This window comes from Talpa occidentalis, unplaced genomic scaffold (genome assembly GCF_014898055.3).
Source record: "Talpa occidentalis isolate TD23 unplaced genomic scaffold, MPIMG_talOcc4v2.1 talOcc4.2, whole genome shotgun sequence".
NCBI lineage: Eukaryota > Metazoa > Chordata > Mammalia > Eulipotyphla > Talpidae > Talpa > Talpa occidentalis.
Genome location: NW_023602073.1, coordinates 67836578 through 67864130, shown reverse-complemented (window position 1 = coordinate 67864130; position 27553 = coordinate 67836578). Strand labels below are relative to the sequence as shown.

Genomic DNA, 27553 nt, shown 5'->3' with positions numbered 1-27553 from the left:
GGTTTCCTCAAAGCAAGGTGGATAAAACCACCCAAACTGCACCGGGCATGGGACAGAAAGGGGTGAGTGGAGGAAGCATCTGTGTGGTCAGCAGGCACGTCACTGCCTTGACTTTGAGATCATGGAGATGATGGCGAAGGTCAAGAAGATCACGCCGGCAGTGCCTCCGATCACCAGGCCCAGGATGCTGCCGTGCACTTGCACGGCCTGGCAGCGCTCGCCCGTGTAGAAGAAGGCATGGCTGGAGACACACCTGGGGAAAGACACAGGGGGAGGTGGAAGTCACCTGAGCCTGGAGGAGTTTCTAATGACAAATACCCACATGGCAGTAATGGCAGCTGATACTTCCTGAGCAGGTCCACGTGCCTGGCCCCATGGGAAGTGCTTTGTATGAGTCCATTCATTTAATAATCCTGTAACAACCCATGAGCTGGTGCTCATTCTCATCATCCTCACTTTACTGGAAGGCTGAATAACTACCTTGCTCAAGGTCACATGGATAGTGTTTCACACTTGAGGTCTAACACTGGGTGCTCTCTCTCCAAACCCGGGTCTCTTGATCACCATAAGCAAAGTTCGGGGGTGGGGGGGAAGGTATGGGAACAATTAAGGAATATGTTGCTGAGAATGTAAGCCAGATAGAGTCTGGCTTAAAAGTTTCTAGACAATGTCAATTCAAATGTTTCTGTAGGGCACATATAGCACCACCTAGCTCTAAGGTTGCCCTGAAGTTCACATAAGGTAGCAAGCACTTGTGTCTATCACTCTAGGGTAAGCACACAGCAGGCACATCATGGCCACACCTTGTTCTTGTTCCTTTTCTTTTTTAGAGATTTCTTTATTTATTTATACAAGCACTGGGTACAGTCAGAAGCGCGGGAGGGTGAGAGAATTCACCAGAGCCAGAGCAGGGAACAGAACAGGCAGACTGACGAAATACACTGTTGAGGAGAGCAGCGGGCATGGCAGGAGAGGTCTCTTCTGGGACCCTCTTCGGGGGCCGGGGATATAACCAGCGCTGCAAAGGCTGCGGGCATCTTCGCAGCCCAGCGCTCAACCGCTGCGCCACCAGGGGAGGCCCAGTTCTTGTTCCTTTTAATGCTATTTGGTATAAAGATCAACTAATCTCAGAACCAGAGCCTTAAAAGCAGTGTTTAGTCCCTTCTATCAATAACAATCCTACAATCCTACTCTTTATTTCAGAGAACATTGCTGTCACAAAGTCTACTCACAGAGCAGAACAAGGTGATGAGAAATCAAGGCCTCCTTTGATTAATCCTGGAACAATTTTACCTGTAGGGCCACATCTCTAGCCTAGGAATTAGATTAGCTGTGGTTGCTGCTACAGGACCCACTGCTGGGTGCTGTGATCGGTGGGTAAGGATTTGAGGCAAGCCGGAAGTCCCAGCAGCTCTTCACTAAAAAGGGCCGGTGGACACTGCCTTGTCCAGGACATCAGGGCTAGCGTCACTGGCAATAACACACTGACACCAGCTCCCCCTTCATGCTACTCTGACAAGGGCCTGTCCCTCCTTTGCTAGTCTTACCAAAAAATGCACAACCTTGACATAATCATGAGAAAACATCAGATAAACCCAAATTGAGGAACAATTTACAAAATAACTGACTCTTCAAAAGCATATAGGTAATAAAAGGCAAGAAAAGACTGAGAAATTGTCCCAGATGGAAAGCAGCTAAGAAGACATAAAAGCTAAGTATTACTGTGAGGTCCTGAATTGCGTCTCGGGGCAGGAAAAAGACATTGGGCAAAACTGGAAAATATGAACAAGGTCTGCTTTTAATTAACACTAACAAAATGGTGGTTACCAAAGGGGGAAGGGGACCAATTGTATAGTGATAGATAGAAACTAGACTTTCGGGGGTGATCATAATGTAATATAGACACTTATTGAATTATAATGCTACACATCCGAAACCCATATAATATAATCTTTTAAAACTATATATACATTTATATATAAAAACTATATAAATATATATTTCAATAAAAATTTAAATAGCATTGACTTTCCTTATGTTTATTTCTTGGCTTCCCTAATTATATGATAGTTATCTAAGATTACAGAGTATTCCATACCCTAATACTACAGAGTAGTATTTTTGCAATGGATCGGAAAATGCAAAATTATTTTACAATGAAAGCTAGAAAGGAAAAAAAGTGGAAATGGGAGGGGACTCAGAGGAAACAAAATAATAAATACTTTGAGTCAAGTAGACTGCTTCATACATCTGCTATTATTCTGGCAAATAAACGGAAGTCTCTGTTCTCTCATACATCCTTTAACAAAATATTTATGCAAATAACAAACATTCTAAAAAAGGAACAATTAAATATAATGAACTATGCAGGTGGGCAAATCTGGATATAGGTACTAGGACTCCTGCTCAACCATGACAGCATAAGCCCACCAATTCAGGGCACAGCTTTGTAGGGTCAAGACAGGAAGGTCCAGCTGAGAGTCTGCCGCCGCCATTGCCCTGAGAACAGGGTGACACAAACCGTTGCCTCCCTTTGACCCACCACTGCCTCCCTCTGGCCGCAGAGCCTACCTGCAACTCGCCATCCCCTTCACATTCACACAGAGGCCTTCATTTTGACAAGGATTCGGGTCACACGGGTCTCTGAAATACTGTGGCCAGTTGTGGTCTTCCATGGGGCCTGTGTTCTCCACTGACCGCTTCTTTCGGCTGGGCTGCTGTTGGTCCAGGCTTCCTGGCAGGGCTTTCCCTAACACAGCATTTTCTGGATATTCAGAGGTCTCTTGCTCTTGGTCTTGGAGAATGAGGCCTTGTGGGGTCAACCTTGTGTTTTTAACAGGAACTTCAGTCTTGTTAAGGTGGGTGATATCTTGAGGAAATAGACAAAAGGTGGTGAGGAAAATCTACAATGAATGTTTGACTGCAATTAACTTCCATTCCCAGAGAACGTTACCTAAATGACCACTATCCTTCATGGACTTCACCTTTAGTCACTTAAAAAAGTGGCTTAGAATAAAGCATCTACAATGCTGGCCATTTTATAGTAGTTAAAATAGCCATTTTAACTACAACAATGGCTACAAAAAATAAAATAACTACAAAATAAAAATGACTACAAAAAATGGCTATTTTGACTTCAATATAACTATGTAGAGAGAATAAGCTATTTTTAGTTCATTTTTATTTATTGAACTTAAAAAAATAAGTATAAAGTTAGCATGGGCAAACCAGTTAAAACTAAATTGAAGTCAGTAAACAGCCATATTTGATAAATTATTTTAAAAAAATGCAAAAATATTAGATTTTCCTAAGGATAGTTATAACAAAAATGTGAATCCTTGAGTTGTAAAGCATGTTTCTATTAGAACACACTTTTTTAAAAAAACCTAGTCTTCAAAAAAGATTCACCATCCTCTATGAATCGCTAAAAGAGGGGGAGAGAGAGTGGTCAAAACAAGAGAAGGAAGAGCACAATGGATAGGGGAGATGGATCACAGTGGTGGTGCGAGAACTATAGGAACTACACCTGAGGGGAGCAATCAAATACTGTCCAAAAATTAACAAGGAGGTAAGAAGATAAATTTATTTGAAAAAATTAGTAGAGTAACCAGAACATAGGGTTATTTATTCAGGAAATCAGCAAAAAATACCTTCCATGTCCACAAAAAGGATGAGGTCATCATTTTTAAGGAAACTTCTCCTTTTCAACATTTCGTGGGAGATGAAATTACTCCAGCCCCAGTCGATGCTTCTAAAACAACTACAGTTCTGATCAAAGGTTCCCTTAATGGACGGCCTATCCCAGAGGAAGGAACCATCTGAAGCTGCAAAGTTAAAGGTAGCACAAAAAATTACATTGCCTTGTTATACTTCTAGTTCCAATTTGTCTTAAATGATTATAAAGAGTTTATTAACCTGAAAAAGAATTTGCTGAAAAATTAACTATTTTTTCATTATCTGTTCCTTCCAGGAGAATTAAAACTCAGAACTGGGGAGAGAGGGTGGTGGGAAGCCCCAGCGCTGAATGGTTGACTGTCTACTATTGAATGACTTCCTCAGTGAGGATGGAGGGACAGCTTCTTCCTTTAATGACTGAAGGCTCATCTTTTGAACAAATAGTTCGCTAATTACTGCTGCAAGTTTGTTTCATGAACACGATGACATTAGTAATATCTTAGGAGTCAGTGCATTAGCTCTATACAGAGCATAGCAAATTCTGCTTGACTAATAATTGATAGTCTTAGTTTTCTCAATTAGACTGAGCTCAAGGAGGCAGGATCTGCCTGATTTGCTAGTGTTCTAAGGATCTAGTACAGAGGTTTTCCCTGGTGGCACAGGGGTTAAAGTCCCAGCACTATCAAGCTATCACCACTGCAGCATGAGTTCGATCCCTGGCCAGGGAGCTAACCATGGCTCAGCAGACCTCTCCTGTCTCACCCACTGCTCCCCTCAGCAATGTATTTCAGTAGCTCTACCTGTTCTCCCCACTCTGTCTCTGGTAAATCCTCTCACTCCCCGCACCTCTGGCCTACACCCCAGTTCTTGTATGCATAAATAAATAAAATAAATCTTAAAAAGAAACCAAAAGAATCCAGCACAGAGTTTGGCACTTTGAAAGCCCTCAATAGAATCTTGATGAATGGCTTTAGAAAAGAGAAGAAAGATAAGAGGATTGCAATTTCAACATAGCACTCCAATGAGTTCGTCTTGTCCATAAGTTGAGAATAATATCTGTGGCCCTTCCAGGCTCAGGGAAGTTCTCATAACCACCTACCTGTCTGGGAGTTAGAAGTAGTGAACACCATGCTTGGGGACATTCTGTTCATGACATTGGGCTCCTGGTCCAGCATTGTCATGATCACCTGCCTGTGTTGCACTGGCCACTCCAGGATCGCGTCATTCTCCCCACTGCACAGGTGAAAAGCAACTCCTACATAGCCAGAGCCAGCAAAGCTGGCTCTGCCGTGGGGGTACAACGTCAAACCAAAAGCATATCCCTCGGAATTGTAGAATCGAGGGCTCAGGAGGCTGTCCCCTTTATTCGTGACCTGAAGGATCTGGGAAAAATTTCGTATTGTCCAAACCCCTGTGGGACATGGGGTTTCTGTTAGTGTGATGTCATCTAGGTAAATTCCTCCATCTGAGTTTTGTGGGTCACCTTTCGTGCCCTGGAAAAGGTAGCGAAACTTCTTTTCCTCTCTGAGTGTCACATGGGCAATTTTCCAGTCTTTGACCCCGTCTCCTGAGGACAGAGAATAAGGTTGGTGACAACTGTGGCCAACATATATTGAGCACTTGTGATGAGCCTGACTGCGCCATGTGCTTTCCATGAATTATCTCAGGTAATCCTACCACAACCCTACAACTTAGGCACTGTCATAAAAGGGTTAAGAGACTTTTCCAAAGTCACATATCTAATAAGGGAAACTACTTAACAAATAAAATACATACTATGATTTATTTTAAAAATTTACATTCAGGACCTCCCTGGTGGCACAGGGGTTAAAGACAGAGCTATCAAGCTATTGGCCCCCACTGCAGCACGAGTTCCATTCCAGGCAGCCAGGGGGCTAATCACACGACATGGCAGACCTCTCCTGTCTCACCTGCTGCTCCCCTCAGCAGTGTATTTCAATAGATCTGTCTGTTCTGTTCCCCACTCTGTCTCTGGTGAATCCTCTCACACCCCCACATTTCTGACCTGTACCCCAGTTCTTGTATGCATAAATAAAATAAATCTTTAAAAAATTCACATTCAAATCTTAATAATAAATTTGTTTTTCATTATTCTTATTATTCAGCTCCACAGGTTCTGGGTTTCCCCTGGGTTTGGTGGTACAACTGTACCCCAAGCCTAATGTTAGCAGTGAATAGCTAACAGCTAATTTAGAAACCAAAAGTCAAATAATATCAATTTAATATGATTCAACCTCTGATTTCAGAGAACTATAAGGTTCTAGGGGAGCTAAAAACTTCTAAGGAAGCTCCTACTCTCAAAACAGCAGCTTCTTCTAGAAGTACACAGAGAATACCTCCACATCTTGACCCATTTTAATTGAGATACTTTTGTTGAATGGAAAATAGGAAAACTTACCTTTTTTCCTAATTATGAATGGACCATCACCACAACAAAAACACTGTATCTTGATTTACCACCCAGTTACCCTCATATCCAACTGCCTACCTTAGAATTTTAAGGTTCTAAAGTCAATGTTGACTTTCACAGAAATACATAAAGCAAATCTTAAAATATGTAAATTATTATAATGGTGTTACTATATGCAAATGACTATTTCCCATTAACTTCAAATGTAGTCTTCAATTACTTCCCCATATTGAATAATGGAGAAGTTTACTGAAATAGCTGCAAAAACACTTAAGGTCAGGGCCTCCCCAGTGGCGCAGCAGTGGAGCGCTGGGTTGCAAAGCTGCCCGCAGCCTCTGCAGCGCCAGTTCGATCCCCGGCTGCTCCCCGGCCACCAGAGGAGGGTCCCACATGGCGCGCAGACCTCTCCTGCCGCCCGCTGCTCCCCTCAGCAGTGTACTTCGGTCCTTCTGCCTGCTCTGCTCCCTGCTCTGGCTCTGGTGAATTCTCTCACCCTCCCGCGCTTCTGACTGTACCCAGTGCTTGAATGAATGAATGAATGAATGAATAAATAAAATCTTAAAAAAAAACACTTGAGGTCAATTATTAACCACTCATTCTCCTGCAGCATCAATTCCTGATTTCTTTTTCTCTCCTTATTTCCATCCCTGAATCGCTAATTTTCTGTCCTTGTTTTCTCCAAAGTTCTAGTGATAATTGGATTTAAGCACTTTGATTGGAATCTGACAAAATTACATTTCAGTTTCACCTAAATCCTTGAGGCTGCTTCTAATATCTGATTCATTAAACCACTCATTGAGTGGTTAAAATAAGCCAAGCCTTTATTAAAATTAGTCTTTTTCCTGGTCCCTTATTTAGGTTTTCTAGATTCCTGCTATGAGTGAGACCATCAGGTATTTTTCTTTTTCTTTCTGGCTTATTTCGCTGAGCATGATCCCTTCCAGCTCCATCCATGTTGCTGCAAATTGCATGTCTTTATCTTTTTTGAATGCTGAGTAATATTCCATTGTGTATATGTACCACATCTTGGACTAATTATAATAAAGTAAAAATCAAAATCAACAAGCAACTATAAACCAGAGACACACTGCAGGGTGGGGGGAGGAGGGAGTAGGATCAAAACAAGAGGGGTGGGAATTGTATGGGGATGATACCCAAGACGAAAATGCATACATTGTGCAAAAATGAAAAATGATGTAAAAATATATAAAATAAAAAAATAAAAATAAATAAAAAATTTTTAAAAAGGCAAAAAAAAAAAAAAAAAAGCCAAGCCTTGTGTGAGGCTTTTAGAAGAAGGCGAGGAAGTGGAGAAAGAGGGAGGAGAATGGAGGAGGATAAAAAGGAGAAGAAGAATGAAGAGAGGGAAGGGAGTGTGAAAGGGAGACTAGGGAAGAGGAATGAAATTGGATCCCAGATTTTAAGCCAAATCAGGCCTTGCCTCTCTGTACCTTGAAATGTCTGGACCTTGAACAGCTTGCGAACATTGCCTGTGCCGTCATCCCTCCTGACCCAGACGACGAGTCTATCTGCAGGATCTCCCGTCATTTTATAGAAAAACTGCAGGCACTGCTGCTTCCGCTTTGGGTACAGAATCCGAGACTCCAGCAGGGCTGCCTCTTCCTTGTTCCCTGTCCTGGTGCCGAAGTACATGGAGTAGCCGGATCCTAGGAAGAGAGGGTCCCAACATCCCATCTCCAGCAGCCCACACCCCAGGCCCCCCTCAGCCCAGGCAAAGTGAAACAGTGAATAGTCATCATCCAGGCAACAAGAGCTAGAACTCGTCTGGGGAAAAGAAAAAGGAGGTTCCCAGTGATTTTCTATTTGTGTCAATGTGAAGCCCACTGGCTAAAGCCACAGTTTGTCATTGCCTTTTTTGAGTGACCACGATTCCAAAGACTTAAAGAAATATAGGCTTTAAGTCAAGTTGAAGGGAAGTTAGTGTCTCTGACAGGAATTCTCTTCCTCATTGACTTTACTGTTTTAAGTTAGAGCTCATTCCCAGGACAAGCGTTGAACAGCTAGTTGTATAAGAAATTGTCAAGTTCAAAGGTCCAGGAGTTGGATTTAAATATTCATGATAGGGCCTCCCCAGTGGCGAAGCGGTTGAGCGCTGGGCTACGAGGCTGCCCGCAGCCTCTGCAGCGCCAGTTCGATCCCCAGCCGCCAGTGAGGGTCCCATATGTCGCGCAGGCCTCTCCTGCCGCCCGCTGCTCCCCTCAGCAGTGTATTTCATCAGTCTGCCTGCTCTGCTCCCAGCTCTGGTTCTGGTGAATTCTCTCACCCTCCTGCACTTCTGACTGTACCCATTGCTTATATAAATAAATAAATAAATCTTTAAAATAAATAAATAAATATTCGTGATAATAAGATTCAGTTTCACCTGCTTCTAGCCTGACAACTGGGTGTTTTTCAGGGGTAACAATAGTCTTTATTGTGTTATGAGAAGGGGCATTCAAGCCATAGGAGGGACTAATTAAGGGTTTCTCTGGAATAAAGGAAAGTTTTGAAAGAAAAAGAGGACCAGAGAGTCTCTCCATTTATGTGAGAGCTAGAGGTTGCTCAAAGCAGGTATCTCAAAACACTTCCCCAAACAAGCAGGTGACTGACCAAATCCCTTAGAAAATCAGTGCATTTTTCAAAGTCAAGCACAATGAACAATTTGCCTAACATGCATAATTGAAGCTAACTCAGGTATTCAGCCTCTCACCAAATGCTCTACCAAAACAGCAGCTAGTTTTGTTCTAGGTGCTTTGGCATTGATTCTGTTTTGCTTCATTCTGCCTTACACATGGAGCGTGTTCCCTCTGTATTGGCAGCAAACAATAATATTTAAGTAAGCTTCCCACAAAGCTTAATAATATTGCAATGGATCTAATATCACATCAGGGAAACATATATTTTCTTGCATATTTTTCTCAGCACTTGAACTAGTAGCCTGAGCTTTTTACATGATGAATTACTGAGTGCTTGAGTTAAAGAAAAAAAGAGCTTACGATCTCCAGGTGGTCCTTACTCAGGAATTCCCACGTAGGTATACCAAGAAGTGAGAAATGAAAGTCCAATAAATAACTCAGGCTGGGGAGTTAGAAAATCTAGCTTTTTTGTCCCTGATTCACCACTGGGTGTTCATTCACTTCTCTGGATTTTAAATGGGAGGTGGCTTCTGCGTCCAGGGCATGCTTTGAGCTCGTAAAGCCTATGCATCTCCCCAACACTGCCTTGCTCTTGAGCAGAGGAAACACACCTCCACTCTATGCTCCCTATAATAGAAGCATAGTGGCTCTTCAAAAAAGAAAAATAGCTGTCCAATAAAGATTTTCTAGAAATTTCTTCTGGGGTGTGGTCGTTTCCTTTCTTATTGAAGTGCCAGGACATTCTTGCAGTAGGCGCCTCTCACATGACGTACAGCTTTCTATTTAGCTGAAAATTATATCTTAGCCTAGCTACCAACAATCTCACAAGAGAGTTTGGATAAGAGGTTATGACAGAAATTTACTGAGAACTTCAGACTTAGATCATCCTTTGGACACTTGAGATTATATGTTTATTAGTCTATTATGTGACTTTCACATTTTGCCAAGGCTGGAGGAAGAGGTTGATGACCTCCAACATTCTACCTGGCAGCCTGGAGCCTGGTTCCTTCTGGGAAGGAAATTTAACCAACTCCCACACAGCCTTGGACTGAGGAACTTCACAATAGTCCAGTCTCTAAAAAAACTATTAAAATCTATAATTCCATTTCTTCTAAGTAGTGTTGAGATGATTGCCATGACAGGCACATTATAAAAGTTTGCTGAAGCATAAATAGAGAATAAAGGAAACCTCTGGCCAGAAAAGAAAGATAAATCGGAAATAAAGCTGCTTATTTGAAGTAGAAACTCTGAATTTACTACCTTGTTTCATCTCCACTATGACGTATCAATATTTTGATGGTCAGAAAGGCTTACAAAAGCATAAACTTAAAAAGCAACCATAAAGACAACTTCCCATGGCCAGACTTAGCAAGTGGTAGAAGCATGCTTCAAACCTAGTTCTCTTTGACTTCATAGCTTTTTGCAGGGTACAAAATACTTTCAAACTTATGATCTATCTTCAGTTTTACAGTGATTCACATTTCAAAAAAATGCAGAATTTAGTGGATTACAGCTCCATATATAGGAACTATCTGAAGTTGCGCTATAATCAATATGGCAGCTACCAAATGCAAGTGACTTCACTTGTGACTGGTCCAAACCACGACATGCTTTAAGGGTAATATATACACTGGATTTCAAATATGTAGTTTGCAAAAGTGTGGCATATTTCAGTGATCATTTTTGTATTGATTACATCTTAAAATGCTAATATTTTAGACATGTTGGGTTAAATTATTAAGGAGAATATCCCTTGTTTCCTTTTCTATGTAACGATGAAAAATTTTATACTACATATATGGCTTGCATTCTAGTTCTATTGGAGGACACCACTGTTGAGACTTTACCTTATTTACAAAGTCATATCTTATCAACCTTATGTCCTATCAACCATATGTCCATATAACTCTTGTTGTAGCTTAAGCGAAACTTTCTTTTGCATGCCTGGAATTTGGATGTTATTTATTGTGTTCATAAATAAGATATGAGAGATGACCTTTGCCCTTGTTCAGATTGGCACATTTGATCCCTAACATTCTGATCAAAGCAGAACATGCTGACTCTCATTTCTAATTGAACCCGGTAAATTACCTCAACATGTTGACTTTCTACTTCACCAACCTGTGCACTTTCCGGATAAGGTGTGATCCTCCTGTCCCGGAACGGTGCTGTCCTTATGGACCCAGTCAGCATCATCTCTCATACCCTGAATCATTCCACAGATGTTTGTCTTCTCAAAAGCACAGTGGTCCAAAAAGGTATGAGTTGATGCTGCAAAAAATATTTTTGCCATCTGGGTAAAATTTTAAGTCATTTCATTTCAAATACCAAATGTCTTAGGCTACTAAAACTTTATTGTTCAGAGATAGCAGGACGATGGATGTTTCATTTCCTTGACTTTTTCTCAAATACAAATCCTACTGTCATCTCTTAGATCTTAGAATTTGCCAACATAAATGCAGCCCTATCCACTTCACAGAGTCAAATGATAGAAAGTTCTATCACCATATTGTGCTATGTAAATGCAGTCATCAACTCCTTTTGATTAAGAACAACATACTGGGCCTCCCCTAGTGGCGCAGGCAGTTGAGCACCGTGCTGTGAAGCTGTCTGCAGCCTCTGCAGTACCAGTTCGATGCCAGCTGGACAGCGAGGGTCCCACATGGTGCAGCAGACCTCTCCTGTCACGCCTGCTGCTCCCCTCAGCAGTGTATTTCATCAGTCTGCCTGTTCTATTCCCCTCTCTGTCTCTGGTGAGTCCCCTCACCCTCCCGCGCATCTGGCCTGTACCCCGGTTCTTATATAAAATGAATTAAAAAAAAGAACAATATACTTATAATACTGGACTTTGTACTTAGTTTGTCTTCTGTACATGCCCTTGAAGAGAGTGAAAGCAAGAGTCTCTGAAGATTAGTGGGGTCATCATAGAAAACACCCCATCCTCCCAGAGCATTAGATTATTCTAGGAACAGTTAACTTGGGTAAATAATTTTGCAGGGTACAAAATACTTTCAAGCCTATCATCTATCTTGAGTTTTACAGTGATGCACCTTTCAAAAAAAGCAGAAGTTAGACAAATACAGCTCCTTACATTGGTCCAATACTTTGACTTTACAAACACAACCACATCATTGATTTTCATAACCATCCTGTGAGACAGAACTATATTTTTTTCTAGAAATAGAGAAACTAAGATAGTTTGTGCATTTCTGTGGACTAGAACATGAAAGAGTAAAGGAAAATAAGCAGGACATTTACAGGGTGAGAAAATGTCCCCTAGGACTCTTTCACCCAAACCTCAGCCCCAGAGGTACTCACTGCAATTGTACATTCGGTTCAGTCTCTCCAAGTCAATAGCACTGAAGTCCAGACGCTGCCCAATGATGGAGTTAAACTCAGGGATCTTGGTCGTGATGGTAGGGGCACTGTCATTCTTATTAAATGAGAAAGGAGCATAGTGCATTACAGACTCATAATCATAGGGTGTGTTGAGGTCGGTGATGAAGTTGTCATCATAGACGTTAAAATTGTGTTCGAAACCTGTCAGGGAGAGAATCACAGACCCTGTTCAATCATATATTTTTCTCCTCTCCTACCCTCTTTGATTAGCTACTCAAGCAGAAACCAAAAAAGGGGAGAGAATTATGTGTGTATATATAATTAGTAGACTATATGTAAGATTAACATATCATGAATACTAATATTTCATTATCAATATGACATTAATATAACGAATAATTCTGTATAAACTTATTATAAGGAATATAAAAAACATGTTCAATACATATACATATAATATGTAAAGATATACATAGCACAAATTATAATTTATTGAATGAAAGATTCATTATACATTAGTTTGAATGTATATGTATGAGGCTTTAAGAAAAAAAAGATTAAGTATGAAAGTAGATGGAGCCTCCCTAGTGGCGTAAGGGTAAGTCTCAGAGCTATCACTGCTACTGCTTGAGTTCAATCCCTGGCCAGGGAGCTAACTCACATATGGCACAGCAGACCTCTCCTGTTTTACCCGTTGCTCCCCTCAGCAGTGTATTTCAGCAGATCCTCCTGTTCTAAACAAAGATAGTAGATTCTGTCTCTGGTGAATCCTCTCACCTCCCTGTACCTCTGGCCCACACCCCAGTTCTTCTATGCAAAATATTTAAAAATATTAAAATAAATAACTATCAAAATGGAGGCCGGTATTCCAAATGGCAGAACAGGATTTTTGAAATCAGGAAAGTATTCAGTGTTGATTCATCTTGCTAGTAGTCAAGTATGTCAGCCATCAAGAGATGACCTGACCAGCTCTTACACAGATTAGGGAGCAGAAATCTGAGTCTCAGAAAGAAAAGTAAGCAGTTGACAAGGGGGCCTGCCAACTAAGGCTCACATAGAAACATAAAAATAAATCACAGCAGAAAATTTATTTTTCCATCAAAATAGAAAAGAAAATATTTTTATGAGGTTAGTGCAAATGAGATAATATATACTACAAAGGGAAATCTTGAGAAATCAATCAAATGTTCTTTCAATCCACTAGGTCTCAGCAATTTTCTGTTTCCATGACAGTAATGAGAAGGTGGCAGGAATGGTAGGAAAGCTGAATGAGAATACTCCTCAGTCTCCTAATCCCCAGTACCCATCCTTTTGTTTTCCTCTGTCTCTAGCTCCCCATCCAGTTGTTTTTAACAGTTAGAGAAAAGAAAGTATAACTGCCATTCAGAGACATCGACATGGCAACATGGTGGTCCAGCAGGTGTTGGGGGAGTTTCCAAATGCCTTTGGAAAAGCCAGTGAACCCCTTGGAGCAAGACCTTGTTTTAGCTATAAAATGAGCATGCAGATGTTTTATCTTCCCAACTCACAAAGATTTTAAGGACTTGAGAGAGAGATCAAAGCATTTTCAAAGGTAGGACAGGACTGTAAGAAATAATGACCTAAACTGGGACGAGGGAAAGTAACTCCTTCCAGAACACTTGGGTCTATGATGGCATTTGATAGAGTGGAATTGTAAAGAGCATGTGAAGACTAGGGCTTGACCCTGGGATCTCCTGGAGTTTTTTTTTTTTTTTAAAGATTTATTTATTTATGCATATAAGAGCTAGGGTACAGGCCAGAGGTGCAGGAGGGTGAGGGGATTCACCAGAGTGGGCCGGCCAGGGATCAAACTCGGCTGCAGAGGCTGCGCATTGCTTCATAGTGTGGTGCTTAACCCCTTGCGCCACCAGGCAGGTCCTCTCCTGGAGATTCTTGGTGGCATTTTAAACAAGCCACCTGCAACTTACTGGATGTGTTTGCCTTAACTTTGGATAAATTCAATGTGTTATCCCCTTTTGTGTAAAGGATGAGATGGAAAATATTTTTGAGTTTGCAAGCCACATGGTCCCTGTCTCAATCACTCAACTCTCCTGCTGTAGCACAAAAGCAGCCACAGACAATATGGAAACCGATGGTCATGGCTGTATTCCCATAATACTTTATTTACAAAAGCAAATGGCTATGACCACTGGCTGCAGTTTTCAGACTCCTGCTAGGCCTCTAAATTTGAATTTAGAGAACAGATCCAGAACACATAACACTTAAGATATAGAGATGGATTTGAGGAGAGAACTGTACTAATGGTACAATATATTCTTAGGTTATACAATAAATTGTTATCAACTGAAGAAGAGATGCAATAAAAGTCATAAATGCCCTTCTTTACAATCCACTGGATTTGATGTTTTATAGCAGGCAAGTTAGATATGTGAGTTATAGCAGATGAAAGTAGAGCTAGTACCAGGTTAACGAAGAGAGAGAGAGAGAGAGAGAATGAAAGGAAAAAGAAAAGAAAACAAAGATAGTAGATGGACAAACATACTGAATAATCTGTATTTGAGCAAGAGCTGAGCAAGTTTGCAAATTACCCTGGCAAATGTGTTGACTCCCTCAAAGAAAGGGGACCTCAATGGACCTAAAAAAGTGCTCAAGACACTAAGCATTCTGTTGTTTAAGACTTAAAAATGTGGACTTCTCTCCTCTCAGGACTGCTCACGTCTCTACATGGGCATCTCTTTTAACAAACATATCCCTTTCAGAGGCAGCTCTCCTGCCCATCTGTGCCTTTTTTTCCCTTCCTTTTCCTAATAAATCTACCCTTTTGGATATTAAAAAAGATACTTAAATATGTGAATGTTTTCCACTTCCTCACTTCCTTTTCAGCAGAATTAAATACATGTCCAGGAAGGCAAAAGATGAAGACCTCTGGGCAAAGATAGACAAAGTCTAATAGTATACAAGTCTCACAACCAGAGATACATTTCTTTGACCTATGACCCCTCTACACAGACCCACTTCGAATGTAATTACCCCTGAAAGACAAGTATCATAAATTTGATCCTTATTATTTCATCTCTGGGGGAATACTCTCCAACACTTGTCTAGATGGGACCAGGAAGCAAAGAAGAATATTATCTGGCTTCTAGCTCAGTGGTTGGATGGTAGGATGGGTGACAGTGTGTGGAGGGGTGTCCAATCATGGTAAAGTATTAGACTTTTACAAAACATAATTAACCTTCTTTTCTTAGCACCTCCACCTCCATAGATATGTCAGAATATGAGGTACTGGGAGGAACAGAGATTGTGAACCCCACAGTGACTTCGATGTGATTAGCCATTCCTAACCCTACCTCACATGAGTACCACTGATGTAGCTTACTCCAAAATGAGCAAGTTGAGTGAGAAGTCTTTTGGGAATTCATGATTAATGTCAAAAGATGGTTAGCTCTTTTAAGTGCCCCCCAAAGCAAAATTATTATCGATGGACTGCATTATATGAACGAAATATAAAATTGGGTTCAAACTAAAACAGATCATTATAGGCAATTATTTGCTTCATGAAACCCATGAATAGTAAAAGCCAAGGTATTTCCAACAATTGATGATTCTGCTGAAAAACTACTTTTCTACTCCTTGAACTAATTCCTAATTAAAAACTAGGTATTCCAGAAACATAGCTTTTTTTTTTTTTTTTGCACATCAGGAAACAGTTTGATAAATAATATTTTAGTATATGTATAAGCACTTTACTTAAGTGTCCCAAACATTAAGGATGGTAAAATCATTTTCTATTTGGATGGAAGTTTAACAAAAATAAAAACCATCAAATTTGTGAAGATAACAGACTGCATCATAACATGTGAAACAAAACTGTGGTGTCCTTTGTAGAGGATGAACTGATGCAGAAAAGGAGAGGTACTTAGAAAGGAAAAAGACCAGTACATTTTGATTAAACAGAACTCAGACAATTAGGTAGAACTAATACAAGAGAGAGTACAATTTCAGACTAAAGAACACATTTTCAGTTTTCTTGCTGTTTTATTCTTAAAACAACCATTATTAATTTGGTCAAGTACAAAAAAATTCTTGAGTGTATTTTAGAGTTATCATATAGTCAATTAAACTTCATGTACTCTCCTCGGATGACATGAAATAGCACATCAAGAAAAATAACTCTAATATCTTCAGAGACTATTTCAATTTACTCACTAAGATAGGAAAATAGCATTTTAGAAGGTTTTGAACAAAAGCACTGAGATAAAGCAAAAACTTCTAATTAATTTTCAGTTAACCCCATGTTGAGCCACTCCACTTATATCACCCCTACAACCTTTTTCTGGACTAGATTATGATCACATCAGCAAAATCCATGGTTGGCCACAGGAGAGGCCAGCAAATCCTACCCTCTACATGTTTTGTGTTTCCATGGGAGTGGCTGAAGTGAACACATAGATTTGTCCTGCTCAGTCCAGAGCTGGTCTCAGCAAATGATAAAGATAATAGGATATTCCACCCAATCCCCCTTGGGGACATACACACCTGGAAGAACTTCATTCCACCAAATGTTCACATAGTCGTCCCGGTCAGTCCTTGACTGCTCATGGTAAAATCCCAAGGCATGCAGGAGCTCATGTTCTATAATGGCCTTATAGTCACACCGCTGGCCAATGGACAGGTTCTGTCCTACATGTTGGTCACCAACCTCAGACCAGCACCTTTAAAGAGGGAAAGAGGGAAATTTTCTCCGAGAGAACTCTGAAATGACTGTAATTCATAAAATTCTAGAACACAAAGTAAGTTACTTAATGTTTATTTAAATAGCCATCAGCATTTTTTTTTTCTTTTCACTATTTTTTGTGCGCTTTTTCTTAAGAGACTTAATCATGTGGCTAATCCTTTTTATTTCTGGCTGAACTTGAGGACTATCAGAACTCAAGGACTCAATCTATTCAATAGGTACCACTTGAAGTGGGACGGGGAACTCATAAGGCGAAAACCTTCAGGCAGAGCCAGAACTGGAGTCACAAACATAGTCAAGCCAGGTGGTAGCTTTAGTTTCCAGGCTCTTCTAACCAACTTAGTTAACATAAACATCCCTGAAGAAAAAAATCCTTCTTTTTTGATATACCATATGTTTCTTCTTTGGATTAGCTATAAAAGAGCAAATCTATATCTAGAGCTTTTCAAAGAAATCTAGTCAACAGAGTACTACAATTGAAAACAGCACCAGAAAACAGGTTGCAATTTAAACTTTAACAAATCTGAGCTTATTAAAAAAAAAAAAGGAATCTAATTGAAAGCATCCAATACTGAGGAAAAGAAATGAGATAAATCTCCTTGGGGCGCAGAGGTACCAAAACAGCTCATTCTCTACATAACTTGTTAAAAATGTTATGTGACTTAAAAATTCACAGTGAAAGATTTGATTTTTCCTTTAATTTCATTCCAATTTTTTCTTTAAGCCTTTGAAATAGATGCTACTTTTTATAAACCAAAGGATGCATGATTTTCACACTGAAAATTTCCATACTAACCCATCAAACTGCTGAAAGATGATATATGTGCGCTCTCCTTCATAGGGCTTGAAATCCACACAGGACTTAAGGCGGAACATTTCAAAGGCATAGAGAATGGCTCCTTTAGCATTTAGTTCTGCAGAAATCAGTAAAAATATCAATGAGCATTACTTAGATCTTGCGTATGATACATGACTTAAAGATTAGAGAAATCCTCAGGGGTCCATTATAGATTTTTTTGGTAGTAAGTAGATTCCTTGAAAACTAAAAGTAAAAAAAAAAATAGTTGTTGATATAAATACTAAGTGCATACTTTAAATACATAATATAAATATAACAACATAATGAGAATATACCTGTGTGGTTCGACAAAATCATAACCCCCTCAATTTCTAACTTCCCCTTTCTCCCATTCAAACGGAGACTGATTGTCTAGGGAGAGTCACACAGCGAAGCAAAAGACAGAAGTGACAGCAAGTCATGGCTGTCTTCTGTGAATGAGAAAACCATGAATAAAGCAACTTGGAGAGAAGTAGTGAAAATGATGTCCCTTACCCCATCTAAACAGACACCCCCACTCATTGGAGGAAGAGAGCGGAGTTTAGGGAGCCCTGTTGGTTCTGAAGACATAAGAAGTGCATATGACATTTTATTCTCTTCCCTGTAAAACCCTTGGGTAAGTTAGACAGCTAGCTCTGCAGACAGCTTTGGAATAGATTTCTGTAACCCAACTTTGGAACCAATGCAGCAGAAGCCTAATGAATCTGAAGGAGCAAGAAAAACAGATGCCTACTAAGGGGGCCAGGGGCCAAAGATTAAATGTCTTTCCTTCCACTCAACATGCACACACCTTGGCATTGCTTAAGATAAGTAGGGGCAGGGAGAAAAGATACACCAGAGGAATGGAGATTATGTTTTACTGTGGGTGTGGGTGTGTGCTCACATGTATGTTTGTGGGTGCTCATGGACGCATGTGCAGAGCTTTAAGTTAAAAATTAAGCTGTCATAAAACATTAAATTATATTTCTAGCATATTTGCTTTTGTGCATTCTCTCAAAGAGTTCATAATTCTTGACAGTTTGCCAAGTACTTATCTCATATTTTTCTGGCCCTTGTTTTTATTTAATAAACTTCCTAGTTGGAGATTCCACAGTTCAGATGTCAGAAGATCAGCAAATTAAATGTAGAAACAACACAAATGACAATGACAAGAGTGCACATTAAGCTGGCTAGAGGATTTTCATGGACTTTTACCTATTCTTACCGAGTGACATCTCTAGCATGGAGACATGCTCCCAACACAGCTTGGTTGTCACAAAAGTGTAAGGAAAATTATACTAACATCAAACTGTCTATAAGTTTATGTTGCTTTTGGTCTCTTTCAAGCCAAATAGTAGGAGTTATAAGAGTGGGTAATTTTAAAATCACATCTCTGCTGCCTCTCTCACAGCTGAATAATTTGTGAAAATAGAGCTAAACAACTCTAATAATTTAAGACTACCAGTCTCATTTAAAAAGGAAAAAGGAAATGATGCATTCTTTAGTCTCCTTCTTCACCATTAAGCAACCCCTCAGTGTGTGTCCTATGTATGTGTGAGCTGTGTTGGATTCCTTTATGTTTATGCAAGTGGTTTCCACCCAGGACACCATTAGGTCCTTGAGAGGAAGAATCTCTTTTGCCTCATTGTACGCTTAGTTCCTAGGTCTTTCCTATGTCCTGACATAGTAAGTACTACTTAGTTGTGTCTTGAACAATCACACTAGTTTTGAAAACCATTAGCCCTCCTTGGTCCTGGGCAAAATAATAAGAGTCATGCACAATAACTCTGCCTAGTGGATGAGCATAGCAGAGCTAACTATATTCAGTTTAAGAAACTTTGAGAGAGTTTTGATTCTGATAATGGTGCGAGAGCTTCAATCTTACTAATCCTTCCACAGATAGCAATAATAAACTTTGGGAAAAAATAAGAAAACAAACTCTTTCAGTTGCTGAAAAAATGACTAAAATGGGTAGAAACTAGGGGATCATTTATCCTAGGAAAAAGGAAATTTCACTGATTAAAGTTTACATTTATAAAACCTCTTCCATGAGGGTTCTCCAAATTCTTTCAGCGCAATTGTGTTTTCTTGACACATCAGAAGTATTTGGGATTACTTGAGTGACTTAAAATCAAGGGAGGGAATCCTGAAAGCAAAGAGTCAAGATTGATCGGGGAAGAACTGGTGGTTTCAAAATCTGTGTATAAACGCCTCTCCAAGATTTGTCTGACTAGGAACTTTGCATAAATGGGAAAAACTGAAGGCTCTTAATGAAAAGTAGCAGGTAAAAGGTTAAACTGAATTTTTAACAGGTATCTCAATTGTTGTGCACTATAGTGGAAAATAAACTTAGAGTTGAGTCTGTTAAAGGAACAGTGGAAATCTCAGGCATTCCATTGAAATTCCAGAGACAACAGTTTAAAAGTAAAGACATGTCCCAGCATTAAAGGGTTTGCTTTGAACTAAAACAAAACCTAAATAAAACCTCTAGGAGTGCTAGATAAGCAGCCAATAATCTAACCGCTTTAACAAAAATTGGCATTATTCAGACAAAATACACAATCTTAGGTCCCCACCTTGAAGTACTTTGCATTTTGACAAGTTCCTGAGGGGATTCTTATACACATTAAAATCTGAAAGTACTGACTTACACCTCGCAGAGGCATGGTGAAGGTTAAATAAAATATAAAGTGAATACACCTGCCTGGCACACAAAGATTCAAAAAGTGTGTCTGTGTCAAGATAGGCAGGGAGTGGCACAGGGTGACGAACAGGGAGAATATTGTAATGGAAAAACAAACCTTTAAAACATTGGTGTTTCTTAAATCAGGTTCCTGTAAATGTGGATGCTTATAAATTTGTAAGTGAGATGGCAAACACTGAAGGAAAATAATTCAACTCAGTTTTCTAAAAAATAACTGAGAATAACATGTGTTGATCTCTAGTTCTTCTCTGGAAAAATGATGGGCCGTAGCACTGATGACAGTGATGGAAATAGCCCTCTCCTGAGAGTGGGAGCAGCCCAGCAGCAGAGCAAGAGGCAGCAACCTTATCTTGGCTGCCCCCTCCCCCCAATCTCTTCCTCTCCTCCCTAGCCTTCCCTTCTCCCCCAAGTCCCCCCTCCAGTCTTCCCCTTCCCTGTCTCCCCCTCACTCCCAGTCTCCTTTGCCCCCTAGTCTCCCCCCCCCTTTTCCCCTAGTCTCTCCCTTTGCCCTCCAGGCTCCCTCTCCCCTCTGAAGGTTGGCCCCCTGAGCATTGCATCACCAAGCTCCTCAGTCCTCAGTCAGTTGCCTGAAGTCAGCCAGTGTCCACATGTGACTTCTATTATTTCTTTATTTCCATCAATTATTATTTCTAATAATAAGCAAAGTAAAACTCATGTAGTCTTACATCATAAGAGAGATAAGTATGAAATTATTAATTCTAAGGAACAAGGACTGTGAACATGTGAAAGATAGACCTTTCCATTTGCCCAAAATGCCCACATGTCTGAGAATTTCATTTCCCACAAACTTCCTGGCTATGCCGCCAGCCAGGAGTCTCCCACTGAGACCCACTTTCGTCAAGGAATAGCCATCACTTTAGGGCAGCAGGAGAGCTCGAGTAATATACTGGGAATTCTATCCCTGGGTCATAGTCAGATTAACTGAAACAAACTGTTGTTTAACGTAGAAATTTTTCATTATTATGATGCCAAATTACATTTTACTGTGTTTTTGTCTTTTATGGTGCTACTGATTTTATCAACATGTGTCTATGCTTTTTAAATTATTTTTTTGGTACTCTATGATCTCAGAGTAGTTAAGCAGCACTGGTTTCCATGTGAAGTCAAACCTTTCCTGTTGTGTGATTAAGAATGGTCAGGGGTGAACGCCCTCTTCTGCCTTGGTGGTTACTCCCACCCCGAAGCTGATGGACAGGAGGAGGAGGGATGGAGCAGGGGTAAACCCAAGCCCCTAATTAAGAACAATGGCCTCCCCAGTGGCTCAGTGGTTGAGTGCTGGGTTGCGAAGCTGCCCAAGGCCTCTGCAATTCTGGTTCCATCCCCGGCTGCTCCCCGGCCACCAGAGGAGGGTCCCACATGGCGCGCAGACCTCTCCTGCCACCCGCTGCTCCCCTCAGCAGTGTACTTTGTCAATCTGCCTGTTCTGCTCCCCGCTCTGGCTCTGGTGAATTCTCTCACCCTCCCGCGCTTCTGACTGTGCCCAGTGCTTGTATAAATAAAAAAAAAATAAATAAATAAATCTTAAAAAAAAAAAAAAAGAACAATGAACATTACCCAGATTGTCAGCCAGAATGTAAGGAATGGGGAACTTCCATCTGGTGCCAGGGTCCCTCAGGCCATTTCTGGAGTTCTGTGAAAACAGAGGGGAAGGTGACTGGGGAGGCTAATCCTTGCCCACTTTGACCTCCTCCTTCACTAAACTCTCACACCACAATCTGGCAGGCAATTAAAACAATTCAGTTACAATTATCTTCTGATTATACAAGTTGTAGAAATTCATTATAAATGATTTGGAAAATTAGAGAAAATAAAAACAAAATAAGGAAACCTGCAATTGCTACTTCTGATTCATTTCCTTCTTACTCATTCTTCATTTACTAGGAAAATTGGGTGGGCAAGCAACATAATAATTATAGACTTTGTACTGTTTGCTAATTTTTTTCATCTGTTCTTGCTATCACCAACCACAGTGGATGTGCTTGTGGGTTATGGATTAGGTTCATCTCCATGGTGTCTACCCAGGGCTAGACACTGAGCAGAAACCCACAATCCCAGGGCACAGCCTCTGGAGGAACACTTGTGTCACTGGCAGGTACTCACCTTCAAGAGGATGTCCCCTTGAAAAAGGTTCAAACCCGCAGCTAGAAGTGGATTGAAGAAAAAGAAATATGGTGATGGTGCACAGGTGAACTGGGGGGAATTTTATGGGGGCTATACCTGAGAGGAGAAAGCAAACATTGTACAATATATAAAAATAAATAAATTTTAAAAATACTCAACTCACAAAAAAAGAAAAAGAAATATTTGAATGTCCATTACTCATAATGAAATTGACATTTCTCATAATGAAATTGACATTTTCTATTATAAAGCTTTAATTGCTTATCTTTATGCAGTGAAGTTTTTGAAACAATGCAAAAATTCCCTGTAATTGAGCAAATGTAAATAGCCAATAAGTTTAATATATTGTCATGGAATTTGTTTTCATTTTTGGAACAAGAAGCTTTGTTCAAGGATTTAGGATAAGGAAAAGTTAGAAGAGAGCTCATTGATCAGAAGCTCCAAACCACTAATGCTTCTGGGGGAGAAGATGGAGTCCTGAGACAGGAAGTGATGTATCAGTCAGGGACTGAATGATCCTCAGAACTCCTGATTTCCCACCCAGGATCCATTCTGCTGTTACAACATCTTGCCTCCTGATCCTGGGTAAATGGATAGATTTTGCTCTTTCTTATGATAAACCAATGGTAGTTGGCAAAGTTAAGTTCATGTTGGTTCCCTTGTAATTAAGATCAGGCAAATATGAAAAGATGCATTCAAATTTTATCTTGAAATATCTGCTGTCAGGATCGTAGCAGAATAAACTTTCTCCACTATGGTATTCCATAATTCTGGCCTCATACACTTTCTGAAAATAAGATCTGTTTAAAATAGGTACTTGTAGGAATGCCCTTACAAACATGTAAAAGAATGTCATTTCTTATCATGACCCTCATGTGACAAGAAACCTCCTTCATAAAACACAACTATTTCAGACAAGCTCATTGGATTGTACTTTATTCTGAGGATAGCCTCTGAATTCTAAGTGGGAAATCAAGCCACTGAATAATTACCTCAACCTCATACAGCAGCCAACGTCCCATTTGACAAAACCTATGGTTCATTCGAGAAAAGATTTGGACTTTGCATGATGTCAGGAGATGTTAGGTAACAAGATTTATGGTTTTACCTGCTAATGACAAACTAAAGCTGTCCCTGCATCATTCCTTTCTGAATGCACAAATTTCCCAGATTGGTTAACTTGGATAACCCTAAACTAATATATGGTAAGGGCACAATTCAACAGCAAGCAGCAATGATAACACTGCCCCACTATTAATAGAACCCAAGTTTTGAGTTGCCTTTTAGTAGGGCATCAATAGTCTGTCTGTTCACACACTTGCCTAGGCTTGACCAGAGCAAATGCATGCACTTCTTGGCACCTGGACTGGATTAGTGATTGATGATAGAAGGAGGATTCTTCAAAGTGATGTGAAACAAACTCACTTGGACCTTGACCTCAATGTCAGCTCACCATGAATGGAATCATGAGAGGTAAAGGAATGCCCTAAGAAGAATGCTTCCCAAAGAAATGCATATCCATTTAAAGCAAGTGTTGACCTAGTCTAGTCACTGCCCAGTTATTCTTGTAGTATATTCTTAATAAGTACCTAATATGTCCAAGGCATTGTTTTAGATTCTGAGGATATAGTAGAGAATAAAACAATGCCTTTAGGAGATGTCAATCTTGAATGGTGAGAGAGGGGAAACAAAAAAATAAACAAATAAATGCAGAGTATGGCAAATGGTGAAAAGCACAATAAAAAAAAATAGTGTGGGAGAAAATAGTTCTGAGATGGGAGTGTTGCTGTTTTACAAAGTGTGGTCAGGGAAGGCATCTTTGAGGAGGTGAGATTTAAGCAGACATCTGATGAGGTGAGTGTATAAAGAAGAGTATGGAAGACAAAAGAAAAGTAATTATAGTAAAGTAAATATCAAAATCAACAGGCAACTATAAACCAGAGACATTCTACAGGGTGGGGGGGTAGAGGGGAGTAGAATCAAAACAGGGGAGAGAAGAGCACAAGGGACAATGGTGATTGTACATGGGTGAATTGGTGGTGGGAATTTTGCAGGAATTATAAGCAAGATGAGAAAGCATACATTGTACAAAAATGAAGAATGATGTAAAAAATATATAAAATTAAAAAAAAAAGAGTATGGAAGACAGAAACGGCAGCAAATAGAAAGTTTCTGAGCAGGAAAGTTTTGATGTCTTCGAACGGTGCTTCCCAAGCTTGGGCATCAGAATCTCTGGGAGGGCTTTTTAAACATACTGCTGAGCCCCACCCCCAGGGTTTCTGGTTCAGTAAGTCTGGGGTGGGGTCTGAGAATTTTCATCTCTCGCAACCTCCCTGATGCTGCTGATGCTGCTAAGTGGGGGACCACACATTGAGACCCACTTTTGTAGAGGAATAGTTAATGACATCAGGGTGCCTGAAGAGCTCAAGTAAGGGGGAAAGTATTGAAAAACATGGCACTTTTCAAACTTTAATGCACATAGGAATCATCTGGGGTGTCAAAGTGCAGATGAGATTCTATAGATGTGGGATGGTGGCCAACAAGCTGCCTTTCTAACATAAATGTTAGGTTGTACAAGTGATATTATTAGCCCATGAACCATATTTTGAGAATCAAGGCCCTTTATTATCTGTTGGATGAGATATTAAAATACAGGATCAGAGAAGGGGCTGATTGGTATTGGAAAGAGAGCTCCACCTACTTTGTGAACAGCCTAAAGGGGGTGAGGGTGGAAAAGGAAGAGCAGTTATGAGCCCCTACAAGGGTCAGGCCAGGGACAAGGAGTTGTACCAGGTTAGGAGAAGAGAAAGCTCTAAAAGGTTGTAGCTTGTGATATAATCTGATTAGCAGCACAGATAGCATTTGCTGACAGGTTTTGTGTGAGGTATGAGAAAGGCCAGAGTTCAGGGCAACTTTGAAGTTCTGAGCTTAAAGACCTAGAAGGATGGACCTTCACTTGCTGGCATGAAAATGATTAAAAGTAGCAGGTCTTGGGGTTGAAAATCAAGAAGATTAAATCAGCATTGTGAGGCATGAACAGAGGAGAAAAAAGATGGCCACTTTCTCTGTAAAGTTTTTCCAATCCCTTTGTGATTAAAATCCGATGAAGTGGCTAACCTATTCAATCCTGCTGGTTGGTAGGAATTACCCCAAAAGAGATAAGACCCACATGATATAAATTCTTCATTGGGGTCACAGTTCAGAGGTGGTGGTGGAGCTGGAGAGTAAGAAATGGCTCTATGATAAAAGAATTATCTTTATTAAGGACACAGAAACATTAATTCCAAAAAGCACCTGCACCCCTATGTTTACAGCAGCACCATTTACAATAGCTAAGCTTTAGAAACAAACTAAATGCCCAAAAATAGATGACTGGATCAAGAAGATGTGGTACATATACACCATGGAATATTACTCAGCATTCAAAAAAGATAAACACATGCAGTTTGCAGCAACATGGATGGAGCCGGAAGGGATCATGCTCAGCGAAATAAGCCAGAAAGAAAAAGAAAAATACCGGATGGTCTCACTCATAACAGGAATCTAGAAAACCTAAATAAGGGATCAGGAAAAAGAATAGCTATAAGAAAGAAAAAATCAAAATCAACAAACAACTATGAAGCAGAGACACACTATGGAGGGGTGGGGAAAGGCGGGATTGGGGTCAAAATAAGGGGGTTGCAATTGTATGGGAAATATAAAAATAAAATTAAAAAAAGAATTATCTTTATTAGATAAATACATAGGAGATTAGGAAAACTCTAATTCTAACCACAACCCTGTCTTAAAATACTCAGAATTGTATACACCTTGGTTGTCTCATTCTGAAAGAAAGAATGTGATGCCTTGGGTGGGAACCTGAGGGCTTTGAACCCATTCACCCACTTACTTTTCTAAAATATTTCTACATTGCCAAGCAGTGATTTGCAAGATTTTCCAATTAAATATCAATTAGCCTGCCTTCCCTGTAAATGGAACAAGGTCAGAGAAATTTAACCTTTTGCTGTGGGTTTGTTAAATTTTGCGTTCTCTAGATGGCACTGAGCTTTTGAGCCCTCCTTCAGAACACCTGGAGGTGAACCCCACCACAGTGATCTGCAGAAGCCCCTTACTCACAGGTAATCTGCCCTTCCTGCAAAATGGAAACAGTACTTACCTCACAACGGGACTTGACAGACAAATAAGCAATTGGACATGAAAGCTTTTTAAAATTAGAAGTTGTTTATAATCTTGAAACAAAATTCTAACCAAACAAAATTCTTGAATCAAAATTCTAACCACAATGTATAGGCTTCTCCCTTGTTTCAAAAGCAGGATAAGTGAAAGAGATGATAATTCAGCTTGTTTCTCCTTTTAACACATGAGGCTGATGGATATCTTCAAGAAATGCATTTGCAGACAAGATATCAAAATGGAAATCTCTTTACCTCTAAGTCCTGAGCAAACAATTTTTACTGAATACACAGGCCAGTGGAAGGGCTGGCTATTTTTCCCACACTAAATGCAGCCATGTTACTTTGTATGTTTTTCTTTAGCAGGCAGAATAATCATCCTCTTCATTTTTTTTCAAAATAGAAACTAGAAAAATGAAAATTTCCCATTTTCCATATTTGCATTTTTTTATAAACTCTGCAAATTCTATTGGTGCATCAGTAAGTATTTCTCCCCAAAAGTTACCCAGTACCATACTATGAAGGTAGGAACTTTTCAGAAATTATATTTTAAATTATTTCAAGGCATCAATAAAGCAAAAGTTGAACTCACCTAAATTGATTTCTGAAATATCCTTCTGTTCATAAAGATTTGCCTCGCGTACTGTTAAAAGTAGGAGGAAAATATTAGTCTTGCTGAATAAAAGAGAGAAAGCTCAGAAACACCTTTTGTGTAATCCCATTAATTCTTACCATTTTCTTCAGAAAAGTACTTAATCTGAAAGGAAATAAATAAACAGAAAAATGGATAACTTATACTACATAGAATTAATTTTTCTAAAAACCCAGAAAAGCAGAACTATACTTACCGATACGGCTGCAATATGGGCAAAAAATAAGATGAACGAGAGAATGCAAGTGGATCGAGCCGAAACCAT

At 39.9% G+C, this 27553-nt stretch overlaps 1 protein-coding gene across 1 annotated transcript; it reads right to left on the bottom strand.

Moving 5' to 3' along the window:
- Window positions 1-99: 99 nt before the first annotated feature.
- Window positions 100-27553, bottom strand: MEP1A (meprin A subunit alpha). Its single transcript, XM_037520899.1, has 14 exons — window positions 27485-27553; window positions 27369-27393; window positions 27229-27279; window positions 22444-22484; window positions 21898-21973; window positions 17598-17715; window positions 16603-16778; window positions 12061-12282; window positions 10864-11013; window positions 7558-7773; window positions 4775-5242; window positions 3651-3824; window positions 2572-2869; window positions 100-253 (listed from the first exon to the last, which is right to left on the bottom strand). The coding sequence occupies exons 1-14, from the start codon at window positions 27551-27553 to the stop codon at window positions 100-102; spliced, it is 2238 nt and encodes a 745-aa protein (XP_037376796.1).